This window comes from Gobius niger, assembly GCF_951799975.1.
Source record: "Gobius niger genome assembly, chromosome: 18".
NCBI lineage: Eukaryota > Metazoa > Chordata > Actinopteri > Gobiiformes > Gobiidae > Gobius > Gobius niger.
In genome coordinates, this window is record NC_136869.1 from 18,797,486 (window position 1) to 18,819,290 (window position 21,805).

Consider the following 21,805-nt stretch of genomic DNA (forward strand, 5'->3'; position numbering starts at 1 on the left):
CTGAGGTGAACTGGACTGTCCACGTGCATGAGCAATACGATGTTTCGCCTTCGTTATGAAAATATCGGGGGGATACAGACAGTGCCTCGAAAGGCCTACACCTGCAGCAGGAGATATGATTTATTATTATTCGACTATTATAAATACTAGGCTTCTACTACTACTACTACTACTACTAAAGCATAATAATAATAATAATAATAATAATAATAATAATAATAATAATAATAATAACCTTTTTTGCAGGACAAACATTTTATTAAACATTTAACCTACTAAAGCCCTTTTGAGCACTTTGAAGAGTTCATTCGCAAAAGCTTGTAAATGTATAGCAGTGCTTCTCATTAGCTTATAGGCCTACCAGATCTGTTTCAGTGCCATGAAAATATAAAGTCGCGAGTTCTTTTGCTTCACAAGTGTTATTTCTAGAGAACAGTAACAAATATCCAAAATGATTCTGAAAAAAATTCAAAATTGAAATATCTTTCGCAAATGAACTCTTCAAATTAAAGAAAGAAAGAAAGAAAGAAAGAAAGAAAGAAAGAAAGAAAGAAAGAAAGAAAGAAAGAAAGAAAGAAAGAAAGAAAGAAAGAAAGAAAGAGAGAAAGAAAGAAAGTTAATATGGGCCTATAAAGTATAGAACATAGAAAATGGGCTAAACCAAAGATACCCATTACGCACAAACATTGGCACTAACACCAAATAGACATAGCTTAAAAAAAGCCTAGCCTACAACGTTATAATGCTGATCTATAACCTAGCCTATAGATCAAGACTATACATGACATAAATAGCCTTATAGCCTAAATTAAGATCAGTAAAATCAAGAACAATCTACGACATACCCTCCCAGCCTGAGACGATGCCCAGCCTGTGCGCACTGGACACTATGTATTTAAAGGAAATCTCACTAACGTAATGTCAACAGGACTCAGTTCTGCTCTGGACTGGGGTAGACTGACAGAAGCGCAGCTGCACATCTGCACTAATATGCTGATGTAGCAACATCAATAACACTCACACACACTCACAAAGCATAGGCTACCAGATATTCCATCATTGTCTCATTCCAGGAAGCTAACTAACATGGACTAACCTGCAGAGCTTCCTAGATCTGACGGGACCAGTACTATTTATTTAAACTCAACGAATGTGGATATATTATTATTATTAATATTATTATTATTAGATTTTATTAAGGACGCAAAAAGACATGGTCCACATAGAGTAGAAAATTAAAGAATAAGATAACAAAATATTGTACAATGTATGTACATTTTACAGTATCTCACACATAATGACAGGATCTTCATCCAGATGTGAATCTGACAGAGCTCTTACTACAGGAGACCAGAGCTTCAATTATAGGATTACAGTGGTCTGCAACTCTGCACATCAATGAATAAATACAATAGCGAATAACTGCTGCACAGGATCTCACATTACAGTTTACAAACATTTCACTTGCACTCGTGTCTTGGAACCTTCAGTGAGATTCTCAGAGAATCAGTGTGACATTCACCTGAACCTGAAAAGCGCGGTTATTACATTGGCAGTGCACATGTGGAGCTTACGGACAGGCATATTGGCCTGCCCATAGAGCTTACACTGCTGACTATACATGTCTCTGTCGTCTGAGAGGTCACGAGCTAGCAACCAATTTAGTCTGGGTCTAAGGTAGGCTACAGAAGACACTGTGATCAGTAGCACAGGATCCATCTCTCCATCATGCGCAAATAATTCCTCTTTTTCCTAGCTAATGAAAGAGGCAGAGTCAAACACAAACCGTTTTCTGGCATCGGAGGAAAAACTAGCACAACACAAAAAAGAATCATATGTTTTGCCTGAGTCACAGGCTATTTCGACCATCATCTAATCATATTTGTATCCCCGACTTTAGTCTGAATGAGGACCAGCCAGCTTGGAACAGAAGGGGGCGGGTTTAGGTAACTTGGCTTAGATTGGCGTGAATACTGTCCAATCGGCTTTGGGACAATGCCGGAAGCGGATGTAGATCGTTCCTCTTGTGTTGTGTTGATTTTCAGTGTGAGGAGGAAGAACATTTTTAGACTTGCTTTGATCCTAAATATATACCTCTTCATCCGAAAAGGCAAAGGTAAATGTTTCATATATTTTTATGTTTCAGTTTGAATTCCTGTCGTAATGAATGGACGATGTTAAAGACACAGAAAAAAACACTGAAGTTAGCTTTGTATGCCAGTGTTTAGCTGTACTGCTAACTGCAGTGCTAACGTCAACTAAATCAAGTTACGTCAATACGTTTGGTAAAAATCTGTCACATCACGAATGAATACAAAGTGTTGGTCCGTGTTCGCAGTGTACGTGGAGATTTTTTGTTCGAAGAAATACAGTTTTTTCCCCCTGACAGCTGCTGAGTCACGAGCTAGCTGCATTTACCGGGGCTGCTAGCATAGTACTGTCCAACACAGAAGACATAACGCTCTCTCTAAGTGAAAGTGACTTTTATTTGGGAATGTGTAGCGTTTGTTTCCCCACGAGAATAGTTTTGTGGGGTTTTAATGCTTATGTTTCGTGCATACTAAGCTTTATTTTCTTCCAGGTTGCTGTGGCAGTTTTACATTTGGTGAATGGTAAAAATCTAAAATGTTTAGCTTTGAGGGAGATTTCAAGACAAGACCTAAAGTATCACTTGGAGGAGCAAGTAAAAAGGTGACTGACATTTCGCTCAAAAGGATTTGTTGCCTCATGTAACATACGTATATACATGTTGTAATTACTCAACACCCTGGTGTACTCTGCTGTCCAGGAGGAGAAAGCCTCTCTGTTGCACCGCACTCAAGAAGAGCGAAGGAAAAGAGAGGTGGGTGTTCAGTGTTTTATGCTTCCACCATAGGTATATTTATACATTACCACAAGTTATCAACTGATATCTGTGAAATAAACAAACTTGTGTCCATTAGGATGAAAGAAAGAGGTTGAAGAATGCAATTATCATCCAGTCCTTTATACGTGGATACCAAGATCTAAAGCGGCAGGTATAATAACTATGTAATCATTTTAAATATAATTTTGATTAAGCTTGTATTGAGTTGTATGTGTTATTATATCGATGGTTCTTGGAATACCTTGTAAACTCTGAGTGTAATTCTCTACCTTGCAGTATGCGTTTCAAAGAGCCTGCTTTGATGAGTGTGTCAACCAGACACAGGCACTGGGATCTCAGTTTGTTTTAGATGGTCCTAGTCTTTGCCTCTTATCAAGGCGATTAATATTTTTCTACAGACAAAGTGTGGATGCACATCGATTGGTAAGAATCTACCATAGCTATCATTAAGTTTTTTGTGTCTCATATGTATCACTGAGTTTTGCCTTCTCTACCTGTCTTTTTTTTATCAAGATATGGCTTGGCCATAATCTGGTAAAACACAACAATCAGTTTGTTAAACAGCTGCTAGGCCCACATAAGCAGACATGTATTTTTCAAATCAAGAGAATCCTTGGCTTCTGCTGCAGGTAATTATTAATTAGTAATAGTGAACTTTAGTTTTTTGTGTCATCTGTTGACAATGTATATGTTTTGCAGACTCCTGCAGAGTTGCAGTGAAGACAGTTTAAATGTGGCAGTACCCATGCGAATCCTAGAAATTTTTACTTCAGACAAAACGTATCTTCCTGTTATTCCAGATGCTCATTATATAGCGTCATTACTTGAGCAGATTTTGCACTATATGGTACAGAAAGGTAAGTTTCTTGTTACATGTTATATTTGGCTTGACTAGTAATTCACACCATATTTACTCTAACAGCTGAAAATGTGTGTTTTAGGATACTACAGGTCTCTGTACTCTCTAGTGAATCACAGACTACCTTCCAGTCTGGAATACAGTGAGAAACTGTCTATCCCTCTCGCAAGCACACTTTTGGAGAACATCATAAAACCTCTGCACTTTACCTACTCCTCCTGCACAACAGACGCAAGGTACAATTTCATATACATGGGTTTAGTTTCAAAATGGTGCTATTTACGGTCATGTTAATGAAGATTTTTACTGGTCTATGCACATAGTGTGAACCAGATGTTTACATACACTATATAAAAAGACAAACGTGCATTTTTTTCCCTCATTGTTCGACACAAAACCAGTATTAACTTTTCCCTTTTTAAGGTCAATTATAATTTGCTAAATTTGCTAAATGCTTTGATGTTGATGTCATGACCTTGGAAGCACAAGTCTGGTTCATCCTTGAGTGCAATTTCAAGACACCTGAAGGTGCCAGGTGCAGTGGTTCAAATAATGATGGAAATGGCCAGTCATCATACAGATCAGACAGAAGGCGGGTTCTGTGTTCTGAGATTATCAACCCAAGAACAAATGCAAAAGACCTGGTAAAGATGCTGGCTGAACCTGGTAAGAGATTGTCATTATCCAGAGTGAAACAAGTACTGTACCGATATGGGCTGAGAGGGAAGAAGCCCTTACTCCAAAAGAAACATCAAAAGACAGATTGGAGTTTGCAAATGCATACAAAGCAAACGGGGCAATCTTGCAAGTATGAGAACATCGTCCCAACTGTCAAATATGGGGGTGGCAGCATCATGCTGTGGGGTTGTTTTGCTGCGGGAGGGACTGCTGCTCTTACAAAATAGATGACATCATGAAGAAAGAACACTATGTGGAAATATTGCAGCAACATCCCAAGACATCGGCCAGGAAGGTTAAGCTTGGGCACAGATGGGTCTTCCAAATGGACAATGACCCAAAGCAAACTGCCAGACTGGTTACAAAATGGCTTAAGGATAACAAAGTCAATGTTTTGAAGTGGCCATCACAAAGTCCTGATCTCAATCCAGTTAAAAATGTGTGGGCAGAGCTGAAAAGGCAGGTGCGGCCTACAAATTTGGCTCAGTTACACCTTTATGGAGGAATGGACCAAAATGTATTTTTTTTTTTTCTCAATTGCGGAAATCTCTATTGTGAGAAGTTAGCAAAGGATATCTACAAGTTATACAATTCCAAGGCAATGCTACCAAATATTAATGAAATATGATGTAAAACCTTTGGCTTTGTAAAAAATAAAGTATAAAACCGTGTAGAAAATTCTATTTCTCATTCTTCTGGCATTTAGCAAGTAGAAATAATTTAGAAATTTCATAGTTCATTCTGGTTTCATGTCAGACAGTGAGACAAAAATGTGTCTTTTTATATTTAAACATTTGGTTCCCACTTTATAATTAAAGTAAACCCTTTTGTATCAGTTTTCTCTCATTTTGAATTGGAGCATTAGTTGCTTCACGACCAGTTTACAACAAAGTATCAAAGACTCCCACTTACTCGCTGAGTGCAGAATATCTGACTATTTACCTTCAGTTTGAGACATTCTCGATGGCAAACAACAAGTTGGCTCTTTCTCCTTCCACAACAGCAATGTGGGAGTGTGAGGAACTTGTGTACACTTGAGTTTGAACAGCTAATTATCTGCGGTGGCCCACCAGATGTGTGTTACTGAGACACAAAGCGACTCTTGTTTGGAGAGGAAATATTTGTTTTCCATGTGAACCCAACCTGAGTCACTTGGACCTTCAGAATAATTTAGTTCTGTTGATTTTTAATGCATCTACAATGTGTTGTGTTTTTACTTTTTTTCAGGCAATTTGTGTTTGCGGCCTTTACAGAGGAGTTTATCTCTGCACCGTTCACTGAACAGATTTTTCACTACTTTATCCCAGCGCTGTCAGACCCTCACATTTCATTCCCATTCGAGGCCTTCCTTAGCTCCCTTAAGGCGACTGTAGACGCCTCCACATCCGCTCGAAGCCAGGCACCATGGATTCTCTACTTTGTTCTTTCTGCTGGAGAAAATGGATTAGGTCTGACTCATTTTAGTAATATCAGTATTGATACTTCTCTAATTAAATGTGAGTGTTTTTAAGTAATGTCACGTGTTTCTCATCTCTCTGTGTGTGTACAGGCTCACTGTCAGAAGATGGCCTGCTCCTTTACCTCCGAGCTCTACAAACACTCCTGCCCTTGCTGCCAGTGTCAGAGAGCATCAACAGGCCCGAGGTCAACAGTGACTCTGAGGATGACGATGATGCTGGGATCCACCTACCATCCATGCAGGTCAATAGTCTTGACATACAACACTGTCACTTTCCAACTAACTAACCTACCATCACAATTTTTCCACAGAAGAAGACAACAATGTCAAGAATTTAAAAGAATAAAGCTAGCAAGTTTTGAAAGCATTTTTCTGTATTTTCACGAATTTGGCATTTTATTTTAGTAAATGGGGTCATAATGCTAAATCAACTGTATAAGAGCTTTATCCCTTGTTACAATGTTCTCTCATCAAAAACTTACCTGGAGCTGTGTTTCAACCCACTCGCGCATCTTTGAATAATCTTTGAATCTTCTCCTGGAGCTATTCTTGGCAGGGCATTGGCAGCCTCCAAACAGCTCCTCCTGATGTCCTACGTATCCAGGAAATGCTTTCCTCTTTTCTCTCCATCTCATGCTTAGCTTAATCCTTTCATCACATGGGCCAAGCAACATTTTCTTTTCTTTTTTTCTCTTAATTGAAACAGCTGCGCAGCGAAGGGGAGCAAGTATGGGTGGGAGAGAGTACCACATTGCCTCATTTTAACCTTTTAACTCTTAATACAGTTATAGTAAACATTTATTGGAGTTTCTTTTCTCAGACTCAAGAGGGGCAGGTGCTTGCTATGACAATTTCCTGAAAATTATTACCATGTTGTTTAAGATATTTTCTGTAAATTTGCCTATTACATGTCAGTCTTTGTGTTTTTATTAGGATGACAGTCGAATCTCCGTGCAGCTTATCACAGAAGAGTGTGTGCATAAACTGGACACTAAGCAGCAGACCAACGCCCTGCTCAACCTGGTGTGGAGGGACTCGGCCAGTGAGGAGGTCTTCACCATGATGGCGTCCATCTGTCACACCCTCATGGTCCAGCATCGACTCATGGTGCCCAAAGTCAGGTACACGATGCTAAAGAATCAAAAATATGATCAGGATTTTACTCACCTCTTATGTGTTTTTTTAAGACACTAATAAACTGGCTGAGTCGGTAAATGGCATGTTAACCCACCGGACCGACGGAGAGGGAAGCTGTATCTTTATGCCTGTCCGTGCTGTAGGCAGTAATGTAAATAACAGCGAGAGGGGCAGGCAGTTATCTGCGGCCCGCACTGTTGGCATTTACAACCGGCAGAGGAAGCAGGGATGTCAGGGAAGCTGTCAGTCTAGGATAGGGGCAATTACCTCTCCTCAGGTTGATTACATTAGAACCAGGATGTCAGAGGTGGCGGAGGGGCTGGGGGAGCAGTGACTGACAGGAGGTGATCTAGACTGAGATTCATGGATAGTCAACCTGCACTGGTTCATTATTAGTTCAGTCGCTACTACTGGCTTGTTCTTCAATCCTGCATCCTGTTGTTCGAGGAAATATTAGTCGTGAAGCACTCACTGCAAATGTTTCCTAATCTGTGGTTGCTGCCTCATTCTCTATTTTACAGCTTCTTTTTTCATGCGCTTTTACCATAAATCCTGCCCTTCGTCTTCCATCATTATTGGATATCTGTACAAAATAATTAGCTCACTGAGAAAGATTAATCACTGCAGAAGTGGACGGGATAGCTTTACAAGAGGCTAAGGGGAGCAAATTGCATCCTTGCCTTGATTTACTGCTCTAAAGCAAAAAAAAGGAAAGAGCCTGGCCAGGGGTCCAGCGGCCCGGCATGCTGCCTTTAATAAATATGTAAAATGTCTCATGAAATTGCACTCCTCAAAAATTGATTTTTTTTGATGGATTTGCTATTAGCTCATGGAAATTTTAGTGGTTGTAGTGTAATTTAACTTTAAACAGTTACTGAGGTTATCTAGCGCTCAGTTGTTTTGATTCCTTAATAATTAATTATAGAATTAAAATAATATTGATTTACGTTTTATTTTTTTGCTGAAACTTTATTGTTATCCTGAGACATTGATATCGATGTTATGCAGATAAAGCCTTTGTCAGGTATTTATAAAGAGTTTAAATGTGGGTTTGTACACCAACAAAATGAAATGAAGTGGGTGTGATTCATCAGTAGCTTTTTGCACATGCACATGCACACACAGGCTTTTGATGTCTTGACTTTGTTTATTAGTAGTTCATTTGGTGATTGAAATGGGGGTTTGGGTTCTCTTAGGCTGTAAATCAGCATGTCAGCTGGCATTTAGTACTTTGTTTCCCATTTCAATCAAACACCCGCATCACTTGTTATGAGCCCACCGCACTAGCACTTTCTTCTCTCCTGAGCCTTGTAGCGCTGACAGATGGTGTGCGCTCAGCGCAAACCATTTTTCAAGGCAAATGCTGCTTGTCTGTCACCCCAGTGCTATATCTTATTTGCATAGGATTATGAAATCACATTTGAGTTTGATGAGTGCGTTTGAATGAAAACTTTTCCTGTGAATAAAGTCTTTGGGTGCAAAGACCACGTATGCATGTGGTCCCTTTCGACCTTTGACTAATTAATAGTTATAGGTGGAGAAGTCTGTGTAGCCCGTGCCACCACTAGCACGCAGAGCCACTTTATTTCTTCTTTTGGCTTTCCCACATTATTGTCCGTACTTTGCCTTAGTGTGAAGAGGTATGTCATTTAAAAGTACACAAATAGACATAAAGCTGAACAAAGAGGTGCTTTACACCTTGGTGCCACAGCCTCATTGAGTGCAGAGCGTCTATGGCCAGGTTTGTGAGGAGGCCACCTTAGTGTTATCATTGAATTGAGTGAGTGTGGAAGCTGCGGTAGCTGAGGGTCAGAGGGAGGACTAGGCCACCCCTCCTCCTCAGCCCTCCATTGTCCTGCAGCCTGGCCATTAAGTTAAATGGGGCTCCAGCAGGAAGCCAGAGGGCTGTTTATGACCCAGGCTGGGTACCCTTGCCAGCAACTAGTTTACTAATGGAAGGTGCCTCACCTAAATAAAGCTTAATGGCTCATTTAATTCCTTCTTGGCCCCCACAAAGTATAAAAGGGGAGAAAAAGAGCCACAATATCTATGAAGGAAATGCTGCTTAACAATGCCATCAGTTTCATTCCTCTTTTACTTGTGTCCTCTGTTTAATGAGGCAAAGTTTACAGTTTGTACATAACAGACAAATTGGCGGAAAGTATTTTTACTGTATTTCATACTGATTGTGTCATGTGATTGAAACGAGCCTTTTAGTTCTGTCTTGACTTGTATAATGTATCATAACATGTTTGTTTCTTTCATCATGCTTTGCAGGCTTCTGTACAGTTTAGCCTTCAATGCACGGTTCCTGAGGCACCTCTGGCACTTGATCTGTTCTATGACAACCAAAATGATCACGGGGTATGAGCTGCTAATTCAAAGAATTTAACTTAATAAATAGCAACCAGCTGATATTATTGTAAATGTCACCCTCGTCTTTTATGCATCCACAGCTCAATGGTGCCGCTGCTGCAGCTCCTATCCAGAGGCTCTCCCATGTCGTTCGAAGACTCCAATCGCATCATCCCCCTTTTCTATCTGTTCAGCTCCCTTTTCAGCCACTCCCTCATCTCGGTGCATGACAGCGAGTTTTTTGGGCATGAATTAGAAGGTAATTTTAAGATGAAGGTACCGTATGCTTTATTGCAACATAACGCTTTCTGAAAGGGCGATAGATGGAATAACACTGTTCAAGTGTTTTAAAAGTGTGTGTTCCCTAACTCCTAAGTACTGTTTATTATAGTTGTGAATGAAGCTGAAATATGAGACAGACTTTTTCTTGTGTTTCTGAGCAGGTCAGACACAGTCCTCCATGATGCCCTTCACTCTGTCCGAGCTTGTCACACTGTCTCGCTGTCTCCGAGATGCCTGTCTGGGAATTATCAAACTGGCGTATCCCGAGACGAAAACAGAGCACCGCGAGGAGTACATGGCCGCCTTCCGCAGTGTGGGAGTCAAGACCAACACTGAAGTCCAGCAGCGCATCCAGGCTGAACAGAAGAGCTGGGTGCAGCTTTTTAAGGTGAGACAAACCAATGGAAAACAAAACACGGAATTTATCCTCTCAGGACATTTATGTCATGCATTTTTTCTGCATTTACATCCCAACCGTGCAGCAACATGAAGCATCAGACTTGTCCTCAGGGAATGGCTACCTTCACACTGCAGGTCTTGATGGTCAATTTGGATTGTTTTGGGGAAAATGATTCTAATTAAATACGACTTGTGTCTAATCTATCTGAACAAATGCTCTACAATAACCCGCATCGAATCTGGAGTTGCTTTGCGAAGTCAATGGCACTAACACATTTATATCCTAATTGTCTTTGTTGTTCTTCCGGCTCCCGACTACACAAGGGTACATATAGGTTTTCATGAGACTGAAGAGACATGAGACTTTTACTCTGTTTACTAAATGTAGAAGACTGCAATAACTTAACACTCCAGAACCTTTGTAACCTCTTGAGCTGCAAAGGAAGCTGTAATCTGGCAACTTCCTTGTCTTTGGGAGAAGGATTCAATACTCGACACCAGTGCTCGGCAAAAGGTGGCAAATACACAAAGAGCACCTAGGGAATTTTCATAAAAGATCTGCTCAAGGGCCTCTTGTCAGCTAAAACGACCCATTAAAGAAGTGGGGAGCAGGGAAAATGCATTTTCCAAATTGAATGGTAGGATTTACAGTCAGTTTAACGCTGCTGACCCTTAACACGCTAATGTTTAGTTGGTGTCATCAGCCGTCCCTCCATCTTTTATCACCTCTATTGTCGAGCTATCTATTTAATTGAAAGAAGTTAATTGAATGAAAATGATCAACTAAGCTTGTATTAATATTGCTAATGGAACTTTCTTCTTGGCCATGTTTGGAGAGCGATGTCACCCAGGAGTTTGGGAAAGGCCCATTAAGGCTTGCACTTAACCCGATGGGCTAATTAAGGAATGCTTATTCATTCCCAGAGTCAGGGGGTAGGTCTGCTCCAAACCCATTGCCACGCGCTTTTTACAGCATTTTGCACTTGCCATTATTGCGGACCGTAGTTGCCTTCTGGTGATTCGCAGAGATTGATGGTCACTTTATGAAAATGATGTGCTTTAGGTAAGAACATTTCGATTTGAAACAATCTACTCTGCGTATTATATGGAAATGGTCTGGCTCTAATTGTTATGGCCGACGTCAGAACTCCCCCTTTCACATGCGCAGGCAATGACACACGAGAGGTTAAAGTCTGGAAGCGAATTATGCTTTCCTTCGTTACCTTTGGGGCCTTCCAAAAGTATTTACCGTAACAGACTAGCACTGCTTGGTATTTTGCCGTTTGGAGTCAGTTGCCGTCTGTTTGATCCACGACAGGTCATCACTAACTTGGTGAAGATGATCAAGGCTCGAGACATCAGGCGACCGTTTTGTCCAGCGGGTCACTGGCTTTCTGAAGAGGGGAACATTCGAGCAGATAGGGTAATGTCTTCCCTCTGACTTGTTTCTTTCTTCCCAAGCACAGGGTTATTAGTAACTATTATTTTTGTTTGTCCGTACCACGGTTTAGGTCACCCAACTGTACGTGCCCTCTGCAAGAAATGTGTGGCGCACACGTCGGATGGGCCGCATTGGGCCACTGCAGTCCACTCTGGATGGTAAGGTTCTTAAAGCGTCTGTAGATTAAAAAGAGTGCTTCGTGTTGACTGGATTGGATTATAAAGACCCAGAGGAACACGCTGAAGTGCTGGGATTTGTTGGTGTTTCCATGAAGGTGAACTCTGCTTTGCCGACAAAGTTGCAAAATATTAATTTATGCACATGAATTAATATGCAAGTTCACCTTCCTCCCTTCTTTTACTCTTTAATGACTTGGGAAAGTGACTACAGCAGCGATATACGGTGTCAGTTTTTAGCACAAAACTTGTAGTCTGCAAAAATGTGGTTCATTATCTGGATCATTTAACAGATTTTTACAGCAGGTGTGAAAACAAGCTGATCACAATGTGCGTATGATCGGCCTAATGCCACTTAAAGCCTGTATGGGAGGAATTCAATTAGGGTGAAAGTACCTGATGAACCCAAGCACATCTGCTCAATGTGTTTGTCTAGCCTTTTCTCATTTCCTTAAATGGACAGCGCCATGGCTGATGAATGAGCAATGTATTGACCACTGCACGGCCATACTTCTCCTCAAAGATGGAACCCTGATGGGATAATGCAGATCAGACTGACTAATTGTGCAGAATAATTGAGTCTAAGGGGGTGCAAAGTGAAAACAGTTTGAGTAGGTCAAATCCAGAATTGACCCAAAAGGACACCATCCTAAAGGCGAAATATGCTCATTTTTATTTTCATGTAAATTAGGGCTGCAACTAGCGATTATTTTGTTTATTATTACTCTAGACATTATGTTATGGAGATGTTATTTTTTCAACCTTATTACATCATAAAGAGTTGTTTCAGTCCTAATGCGTTCAATATCATGTGTGTCTCTGCAGTTGGCCTGGAGCCGCCGCAGCTGTCTGTGTCTGAAGAGCGTCACCTGGCCATCCTGACCGAGCTGCCTTTTGTGGTTCCCTTTGAGGAGCGAGTCAAGGTACAGTAGACGATGGACGAAAGAATAACTTAAAGTATAAAGGTGAATAAAAGAATGTGCTCAGCTGATCCTGACATGTGCTGTGTTCCCAGATCTTCCAGAGGTTAATCTTCGCAGACAAGCGGGATGTGCAGGGGGACGGGCCGTTTCCTGACGGCATCAACGTCACAATTAGACGTAACTACATCTATGAAGACGCCTATGATAAACTCTCTCCAGAAAATGGTGAGCTTTTTGTGTTTTCTAAACCTCTAGTGATGTGTGAAGAAACGGAATGTAAAGATCGTACAGCTCTTGACAGTTGTTTCCAGAAATAGTTTTTTTTTTTTTTTGCTTCTCATGCATTATGTTGCTTTTGAGTAAAGCATAATTGTGTTTCTGATTATTCTAATGGAGCACATAAAAGCTGAATCAATTATTTTAAGTCACCTCTCTTGTGTTTGGATTTAAAAGGGCACTTCCGTGGGACAATCTGATTAAAAAGAGTAGTAGGCGACCTGGAGTGAAGACATGATCTATGTCATTTAGATGCCTATAAGTTATAGCCGCCCTGATTTATCACATTTCATTAATTATTTGGAGAGACGACCTCTCACTCAATTTGATCTGAATATTCCTCAGGTCACTCCGTATGAGCCGTGAAAGGCTTTCTCTGACCATTTTCAAAGTGTACTTAAAAGGTTAGGTTTAAGTATTCTCTTGATAAATTTGGAATAAACTGTCAAAAAGCTTTGGCCCAGAAAATGTTGCGTATGCAGTAAATTTGTGCAACGTAAAAAGGTGATTTTTACACTGTGCAACCTTTGCTATTACAGCCTTTTTACTGTTGTGTTCTGATGTCATTCCAGCATGTCTTTATTAAGAAGATGAATGCGTGAAGTGTGTGTTCACCCAATACTGAATAGTATTACACAAGAATACACATAGAAAGTAGATGTTTCTGTTGGCTCTCAGTCGTCCAATTATAAACTTTTAAAAAATGTCACTTTAGTCTGAAACCTTCCCTTCACCCTCATTTGTAAATGACACAACTGTAAGTGCCTTACATAAAACAAGTCATATCGTTGCTTCAGAGCCGGACCTAAAGAAGCGCATCCGCGTCCACCTGCTGAACGCGCACGGTCTGGACGAGGCGGGGATCGACGGCGGAGGGATCTTCCGGGAGTTTCTGAATGAACTGCTCAAGTCGGGCTTTAACCCAAACCAGGGCTTTTTTAAGACCACTAACGAGGGCCTGCTGTACCCCAGCCCCGCCTCCGAGATGTTTGTGGGAGACTCCTTCACCAGACACTACTTCTTTCTCGGCAGGATCCTGGGGAAGGTAAATGTTGCAACATGAAACCAGTCCGTGTGATAGATTTTTCTTTTTCAACGATTATTCTCGTGGTTTAAACTATGGATGTTAGAGGAAGCGTTCTCTTCAGTGTTTTTTTTTTTACCTTAGTGCGTAATCTGTTGATGCCATTGGCTTCCTGTCCCCCTCTTCCGTTGATGGTACTATTTATTGAAGCCTAATGTTTCTAAATCATCCTTAATGCATGTGGCAGTGATTGTTTATCTAGATGCTGGCTTTATGGGGAGGGGGCTGTATCACCTGAAGCAGAGAAGAATTACCTCATGACAAGCGGTCGTCTCTCAATTAAGGCTTCCATTAGCCGATGATTCCTGCCTCTTGTTTGTGTAGTGATTGCATTTGGCTGGCACTAAATCAGCAGCCTCACACAGACAGGACATAAATAAGGCTTCAAAGCATGTGGTAATAGCATTTTGATCTGTTTTACAGTCAGCAACATCCAGCTCTTGTCTCCGCCGCTCGGCCCGGGACAGTCCCGTACACACAGTGGAGCGTCACAACTCCTCCTTCCACACTTCTTTAGGTTTCTTTGATTGGGAGAAAGGATCCATCAGTAGCTTGAAGCTTTCCGCCCACATGCCTTTCAATACTCCACTCTCTTCCGCTAATGGTTCAGGCAATTAGGTCAGGGGAAATGAATTTGAATTTGACTTTCAATTAACCCTTCCTTAAGTTCTTTTTTTCTCAATAAAAATGGCCGTTTGAGTGGCCATTTAGAAGGTGTGTATTGATGTTTGTTTAGTGCCTGGAATAAAGGCGAGCCTTTATATAGATTGGGATTGCATCATTGCGGCTGCAGTGTGCACAGTGCACAGTGCGGCTCAAAGGACACAGGAGATTAATATTGTTAATTAATGTCCGAGGCGTGCCATTGTTGTGGAGGTGATGTATTACAGGCAGGAGTGGCTTGTCTGGGTACTCACTGAAATGGGATTGAACATCAGAATAGAGGCCGGCCATCATCCCTCTTCTTCACTTGTCCACCCAGCTGACAAGCAGAAAGATTTAAGTCACAAATGGGAAGACATGAAAACGGGACAGCGGTCTACAAACGGACAAATATGATTAAATCTGGATGAGCGATTCCCCTGATATTGTCAAAAGTCTGTGTTCCCATTATATAGTATAAGCCTGGAGAGCTGACTGCAGTGTGCCTCATTTGTCTCTCATTAGCAGAAACCTTGCAACCTTCCCCTCATTTATGGCTCTTACTGTGGGATACCGGGATCTCTTTAGCCTCGCTCCAATTAAAAGTCACACTTTTGCAACATTTCTCTCCCTCGTCTGCGTGCGCTGACAGTTGCTTTTAGGAGCGAGAGGTTGGCGCCTCTGATTGATGGAGATGTGTTTGAAAGGCATTATAATTTTATTGATTCTTAATGTTGTAAATTAAGTAATTTATTTGGCAGCTAACAGAATGCACCTGAAATGTTGTTGGCATTTATTTCACCTGATGGTGCTGCGATCTGCTTTAATTGCGTTGCCACTGCACTCACTTATATTAAAAGGCCCAGGCCATAATAATTAATTCTTCCCAGGCTAACTCATTTTGGCACAATTTCTGGCAATAAACACTCATAAATAAAGTGAGTGCCATTGAAAAAATAAGGCTGTTTTTCCCCCTGCATACACTTACTGCTGCCTCTTCCCGGCACAAGTGTTATTGATAGGTTTCAAGGGGCCATGACGCGCATATGGTCTGAAACGAGCTGTGGGCCACAAGAGAAATACTAAGTGGATTATTTTGCATAAAAAATAGACATTGTTTAAAGTTGCGCAATTAACCCGTGTTTAGAAAATAGCTGTGATTTATGCGCGCGTGTGTGTTTAAGATGCGTGCATTATGGAAATGTGCGAGATTTATAATCCATTTAGCTGATGTGGTCAGGGTTTTAGCGCTATCATTTATAAGGACCTGTATATTTTAATGCCTCCACCCAGCCTTTTTTTTTGTGTGTGTGACTATTCTAGTACATTAGCGTTGGCTTTTATGAGTCACCTGCATGCATCTAGCTCTTAATAGTCTTAAGGTCAAGGTGAGATTTGGCATTTATAAACTTTGAGTAGCAAAGATGCCTGTGCAGAAGGTTCTGTTTAGCTCTTTTAAGGCAGTACACGAGTTGCTGTGAAGATAGTATCCAAGAATGCGTCCTGCGTGTGGAATCGTAGCCGTAATCCTTGCTGAACTGGTCATCTAACTCTTATTCCCCCCTCTTTTCTCAGGCCCTGTACGAGAACATGCTTGTGGAGCTGCCCTTTGCCAGTTTCTTTCTGTCCAAGCTGCTCGGCACCAGCGCTGACGTGGACATCCACCACCTGGCCTCGCTAGACCCCGAAATGTACCGCAACCTGCTGTTTCTCAAGAGCTACGAGGGAGACGTGGAGGAGCTGGGCCTCAACTTTACCATAGTCAACAACGATCTGGGAGAGGCCCAGGTAAATGAAAAGTAACAGGCTCGTTTCCATCTCTGTGTATGGAGCAGCTTTTATCCTTTCATTTCGCCTATTGTGGCGTGAATAGGTTGCGTTCATTAGACATTGTAATAATTGTCGCCATAAGGATTTATCATGAATAAAACCTGCTAACTCTAGATGAATCCTCTACCAACAGAAATTGCATTAGAAAAGTCATTTTTACTGTACTGTTTGCTAGTGTCCAACAAAATGCTTTTTACTCAACAATGAACCTCTCATCCCAAACTCCAATCCTTTCTTGATGTGTCGATTTTTGCACCAAGCATAAAGATAAAGCACGTCTCTACTGTCACTGCGCGCTGTTGACCCTTCCCCTGCCTTTACCCCAGGAACTCTCCGAAAACACGCCTGACAGAAGCAGCCTGATGCTCTTAGGCACGTCTGCTGCGGAGCGGAGGGGTTAGACTGCACTCAACCGGCAGCCGTGTTTGCGCAGGGCTTTGACACGTCTTATTAGCTCTTCTCAAACAACACCTGAAATGGCCGAGTTACAATGTAGCCCCCCTGCTCACAAATAGGGCTTCAGAAACGCGATGGGGAAAACAATTTGCGAGAGATTAGGCACACACCCGGGAGCAGTTTGCCCCGCATTTGCCCTCGTGAGATAGCTAAAGCAAGCAAGATAACGGGAGTAATTCTCTTACATTAGCACATAATCAGAATTCGACTGCCCAGAGGAAAACTGAAAATGATCGCATGTCAAAGAGATGTGTGCCAAGTCCACAACTTTCAGCACTAGGCGATAAAAAAAGATGCCGTTGAATACTTTCATAATGTTGGGCAAGACTATCAGAGCTCAAAAAGTTATTGTCTCCTTTGCTACAACCTGCAATTCTATTGTCGGGGTTAATCTTTGTATTGTGCTGGGTAGACTTTTATCTTGGTGGTGATTCATACTGTCTTACTGCAAAGTAAATAAGGACTTTTGAAAAATCCACATATTCAATTCCGTCATCCGTGATTGTTCTAACATGAGAGTGTTCAGTAACAGGTGTCATTTAAAACATTACTGATTTATTAGAAGCTTTTAGAGGTTAAAATCATTCTAATGCTTTATGAACAGCAATGAGCACTTCTTATTAAGGCCTAACTGCTCGAAAGCTAATGAAAAGGGAGCCATGGGCCAAATTGTATTGGACCAGATGTCCCTATTATCTATCTGGACCTAGTGCCATTGGGGAAACATACTATTTCACGTTCTGTTTGAAATGTATTTCAGTTGCTGTGCTAATACTTAACAGATCTATTCTGTGGTTGTATTTAGGTAGTTGAGTTGAAACCTGGAGGAAAGGACGTTCCTGTGACAACAGCTAACCGTATTGCCTACATCCACCTGGTGGCCGACTACAGACTGAACAAGCAGATCAGACCTCACTGTCTGGCTTTCAGACAAGGCCTGGCCAATGTGGTCAACCTGGAATGGCTGCGCATGTTTGATCAGCAGGAGATGCAGGTACTGTTTGCACAGCTACGTCACTGCCTCATGTTCAGTCTAAGTAACTCCAAACATGTACATTTTTCTTCTGAAAGGTGCTTATATCTGGAGCTCATGTGCCCATTTCTCTTGATGACTTGAAAAAGTTCACAAACTACTCTGGTAAGAACAAATCATGTGACAGTATTTAACCATGTTTATGAAAGAAGTTTGAAGTGTGTGTTGACATATCTGCTTTATATGGTGAGCTCACCTCCTTCCAGTGTGGGTCTAAAGTCACTCACAGCCCTCTAAGAGGGATAAGCGGAGCAGGATGAATGATTGAATGAATGAATGAACTTGTCACTTGTCTGTCACAGGCGGCTACACGCCCACTCACCCAGTCATCCAGATCTTCTGGGAAGTGGTGGAAAGCTTCACAGATGAAGAAAAGCGGAAGCTGCTCAAATTTGTTACCAGCTGCTCCAGACCTCCTCTGCTGGGATTCAAGGCATGTTCCATTTCTCCTGCCTTACACATAATTATTCTTATGGTTTTTGACAAAGTTATGCAAAAGAAATGTATATAATGCAATAACTATAGTAGTAGTAGGGTAGTTCTCAAATGGCTTCCCTCTGTCAGCAGTTCGTGACCCCATCTGTTTGTTTATTTACTCTAACGCACTGCTCACACAGAAATGTAGTTTGTGCTAGTGTAATGAAGTACTGTAACTGAACATTTTTAATACTTTATACGTGGATGTAACCATTTAAAGGCTAAATCAAAAGTGTGTGTAGTTTAATATGTAATATGATACGCAAATATTTGCTGTTAATTACTAATGAATTACTGTTTGCAAATGTGTCAAGAAAATGTACTCTTCTGAATCACATCATCTTTTCCCTTTTCTTTTGGTTGAGGTTGTTTGCTCCCTCCTCATTTAATCAGTCTGACTTTGGAAGAGCACTGCCCCTCCCACTGCCTCGTCTCAGTGCTGAGAGGCCAGTCATTTGTGGGGAGTGGCCCCTGACCCGGCCCTCCGTTTGAGCCAGCTAAGGCTTAATTAGCTGTCGTGAAACGGCCCAGGATTCATTAGCCAAGGAATAGCTCTGTCAGGAGAAGCCATTTAAAAAAGATGATGGAAACTCTCTTTTTTCCCAAAGTGATGGCAGTGGTAATGGCGCTTTCTCAATAAGCAACGATAGTTTAATACGGTAATTGTCAGAAAAATGGGGTCATTACGGCTAAGTCCCAGAAGAGCCATTTAATCGGAGCAGCATGGCCACAAAGCCGTATTTGCTAACTTTTAATAGCAGGATGAAATCAGGTAGAGGAGAGGTTTGGTTGGCTCGGTGCGTGATGGAAACGACCAGTGTCATAGTCTGCAGATGAGGTGGCCTCATCATCCGAAGGCTTGATTTAAAAAAATGCCACATAGACAACATGAAATGACCATTCGTTCAGCCTCTCATCCAGGGGTCAAACTCTGGGGCAGTCGCCCACTCAGTACCTGTCCTGCTCTAAACTGATTTCCTACCTTTATATTGGCACTATATGAGGTGAGCTGGTAATGTCTCTCTTTTAACATTTATCCCCTGGTGGAATGTGACACTTATTGCTTAATTGGAATTGCTTTGAACATTGCGCTCATCATAGACGCGCACTGACTCCTATCTATTATCTGTCTGCCGCTAAACGTTCCAAACTCTTTAGAGTTGTAATCAGTGGCAATGGGCTAATAAATTGCTCTGTGTGCACAGGAGCTGTATCCGGCTTTCTGCATCCACAATGGAGGATCAGACTTGGAGCGTCTGCCTACTGCAAGTACCTGCATGAACCTGCTCAAGCTCCCAGAGTTCTGTGACCAGCACCTCATGAGGAACAAACTGCTTTACGCGATTGAGTCATCTGCAGGGTTTGAGCTGAGCTGAGGAGGATCACAACTTCACACAAGTGTCCCAGAAATGACTGACTAAAACATGACAATATACTGCCCTGCCTGGTGTGTGTGTGCGTGTGAACGCTTGTGAACTGAAGATGTGCTAGGATGAAGAAGAGTGAAAACATTTTATCGATGTTGGTTCTGCTCATGCTTCCTGACTGCCAGGGAGGAGTGCTACATGCACTAAATAATTCCTTGGCTCTGATGGTCACCTGGGATTCATAGAACCATGGTTACAACTCTCATTTTAATTATTTTAATGTCGCAACATGGATTGACAGCAATAGTTCAGAACAGGAAATATAATGCGCTTAAATGAAAGCAAGTGGTAGCAGCAGCTGCTCTCGAATATTTTCACCAAAGAAAAAGAAAGTGGGAACATTACAAAAGGCAATATATAAATAAAGAGCAGCGGGCATTAAGACTGAAGCTGCCTCACTGCGTGCCAAGCAAATGTGTATAACTCATCATGTAATCACACAGCTTTGTGTTTTTTTTAATCATTGATAAGTGTCATGACCCATACCATAAGTATCCACAGGCCATCTGATGTGTGTAGATTTTGGAAAAGAGGGTTTGCAGTAATATCTGAAGGGAGATAGTTGAATGATTATGGATTTGTGAATATGTACATGTTTAATCTTGTATTATTATTTGTATAGGGTGTGTTTCCTTAGTTTCTGCTATGAACGGACACCTCCTCTTCTGTTTATCTGTAAAATCTCCCTCAGCTGTCTCCTGAGGGCATCAACCCTGTCACCAAGACATGGCTACTAGTGATAGGTAAACCAACAAACGAAAAGGTGTGAATAAACCCAATGTTTTTTTTCATTCTCTTCTCCAAATCTCTTTTTACTGTTGCCTGTGATTTACCCTAATGATCAAGACATAAAACAGTGCTTTGGGGGAAATTTCTTCTTGAGTTTTATGGCCTCTGACATATAATTAAAGAAACATCCAGTTAAGAAACACTGAGCAGAACTATTCTGGCCTTGGGATGCATTATCGGCTGGGCACAAATTAAGATTGTGTGCGATTGTCATAAATCTAGGTGCCCTCTGATGCAGCACAGCCCAGGAGCAGATCCATCCTGCTTTGGACCGAGTCCATCTCCCCGTCGTCTTGTATAAACGCAAAGTGCTGCCCTTTCCTCGTTTTAGAGCCCAAAGCCCACACACCCAGTGGGCCAAGGAACTCAAAGTGGTAATTGGGTCTTAAAAACCAGACTTGTCATTGAAATGAGGGATTCATCTCAATTACTACGAGATTTATTTAAGACTATTACATTGTGATGGATTATAACTGACAAAGTTAATGTAGGGTGTTATGAATCATCTTCATAGTGTGATCTACTTCAGAGCCCGCACACTTTTTTTTAAGAGGCTCATCGAAGCGTCCGACACAACAAAATGACTTGCCCACTGAATTCTATTCTTGCAAGACTTAAGTTTTATCAACCCCCAGACCAGAAAGGCCAGCGGAAATTCTCAATGTAAACTTTAACCTGTCATAAAAAGGACAGAAAAGTGCCGCAGATGCTGCTGGAGGAGGGACAAATCCGGGACGGACTTCGCACAATCCATACTGTGATGATAAATGACACGAGACCGCCATCTGCTGGTTATATATTGTTAGTGCAAGTGAGTGGAGGTAACTAAATTATCACACATTTTTAGTGACGTAACAATGTGACCTAATCATAATTTGACTAAATCTGGGCCTGAATTTCTCGGATTAAATGTTTAAGGCTTCCAGTCACAGCCAACCGGATCAAACGAACCTGGTGTAGCCCCAGTTCACTTAACCGCAAACACGCGACAATATACCCTAGTCTCCAGTCAATCGGAGTAAAGCAGGCTCTGTGCTTTTTGCAGCTCCATACACCTGTAGTAGGTTAATAGGAGCAGGTGGCAGGAGGCTTGTGGTCTTTGAACAGCACGACAGATGGCGCACTAAGTCGCGATCGGGTTCGAACGTCGAACCTAATGGTTCGAACCTGTGTTCTACTAAAGTGGTTCGACCCGATGCTTCACCATGGATTGTAT

At 41.6% G+C, this 21,805-nt stretch overlaps 1 protein-coding gene across 1 annotated transcript; it reads left to right on the forward strand.

Annotated features, from left to right (window-relative positions):
• The first annotated feature begins 1,993 nt into the window (after positions 1-1,993).
• On the forward strand, positions 1,994-20,602 carry ube3c (ubiquitin protein ligase E3C). Its single transcript, XM_079576654.1, has 24 exons — positions 1,994-2,116; positions 2,582-2,691; positions 2,789-2,842; positions 2,943-3,017; positions 3,143-3,289; positions 3,380-3,495; positions 3,566-3,723; positions 3,808-3,961; positions 5,631-5,851; positions 5,953-6,104; positions 6,796-6,983; positions 9,277-9,363; positions 9,456-9,613; positions 9,798-10,024; positions 11,354-11,458; positions 11,547-11,634; positions 12,478-12,575; positions 12,668-12,800; positions 13,649-13,896; positions 16,153-16,365; positions 17,669-17,857; positions 17,935-18,001; positions 18,199-18,329; positions 19,579-20,602. The coding sequence occupies exons 2-24, from the start codon at positions 2,626-2,628 to the stop codon at positions 19,747-19,749; spliced, it is 3,246 nt and encodes a 1,081-aa protein (XP_079432780.1). The 5' UTR covers positions 1,994-2,116; positions 2,582-2,625; the 3' UTR covers positions 19,750-20,602.
• Positions 20,603-21,805: the final 1,203 nt, after the last annotated feature.

Coding starts and splice junctions, on each gene's coding strand:
- ube3c (XM_079576654.1), top strand. CDS start 2,626: ATGTTTAGCTTTGAGGGAGATTTCAAGACAAGACCTAAAGTATCACTT. Junction 3,018..3,142: donor ACCAAGATCTAAAGCGGCAG/GTATAATAACTA, acceptor TCTACCTTGCAG/TATGCGTTTCAAAGAGCCTG. Junction 17,858..17,934: donor TTGATCAGCAGGAGATGCAG/GTACTGTTTGCA, acceptor TTCTTCTGAAAG/GTGCTTATATCTGGAGCTCA.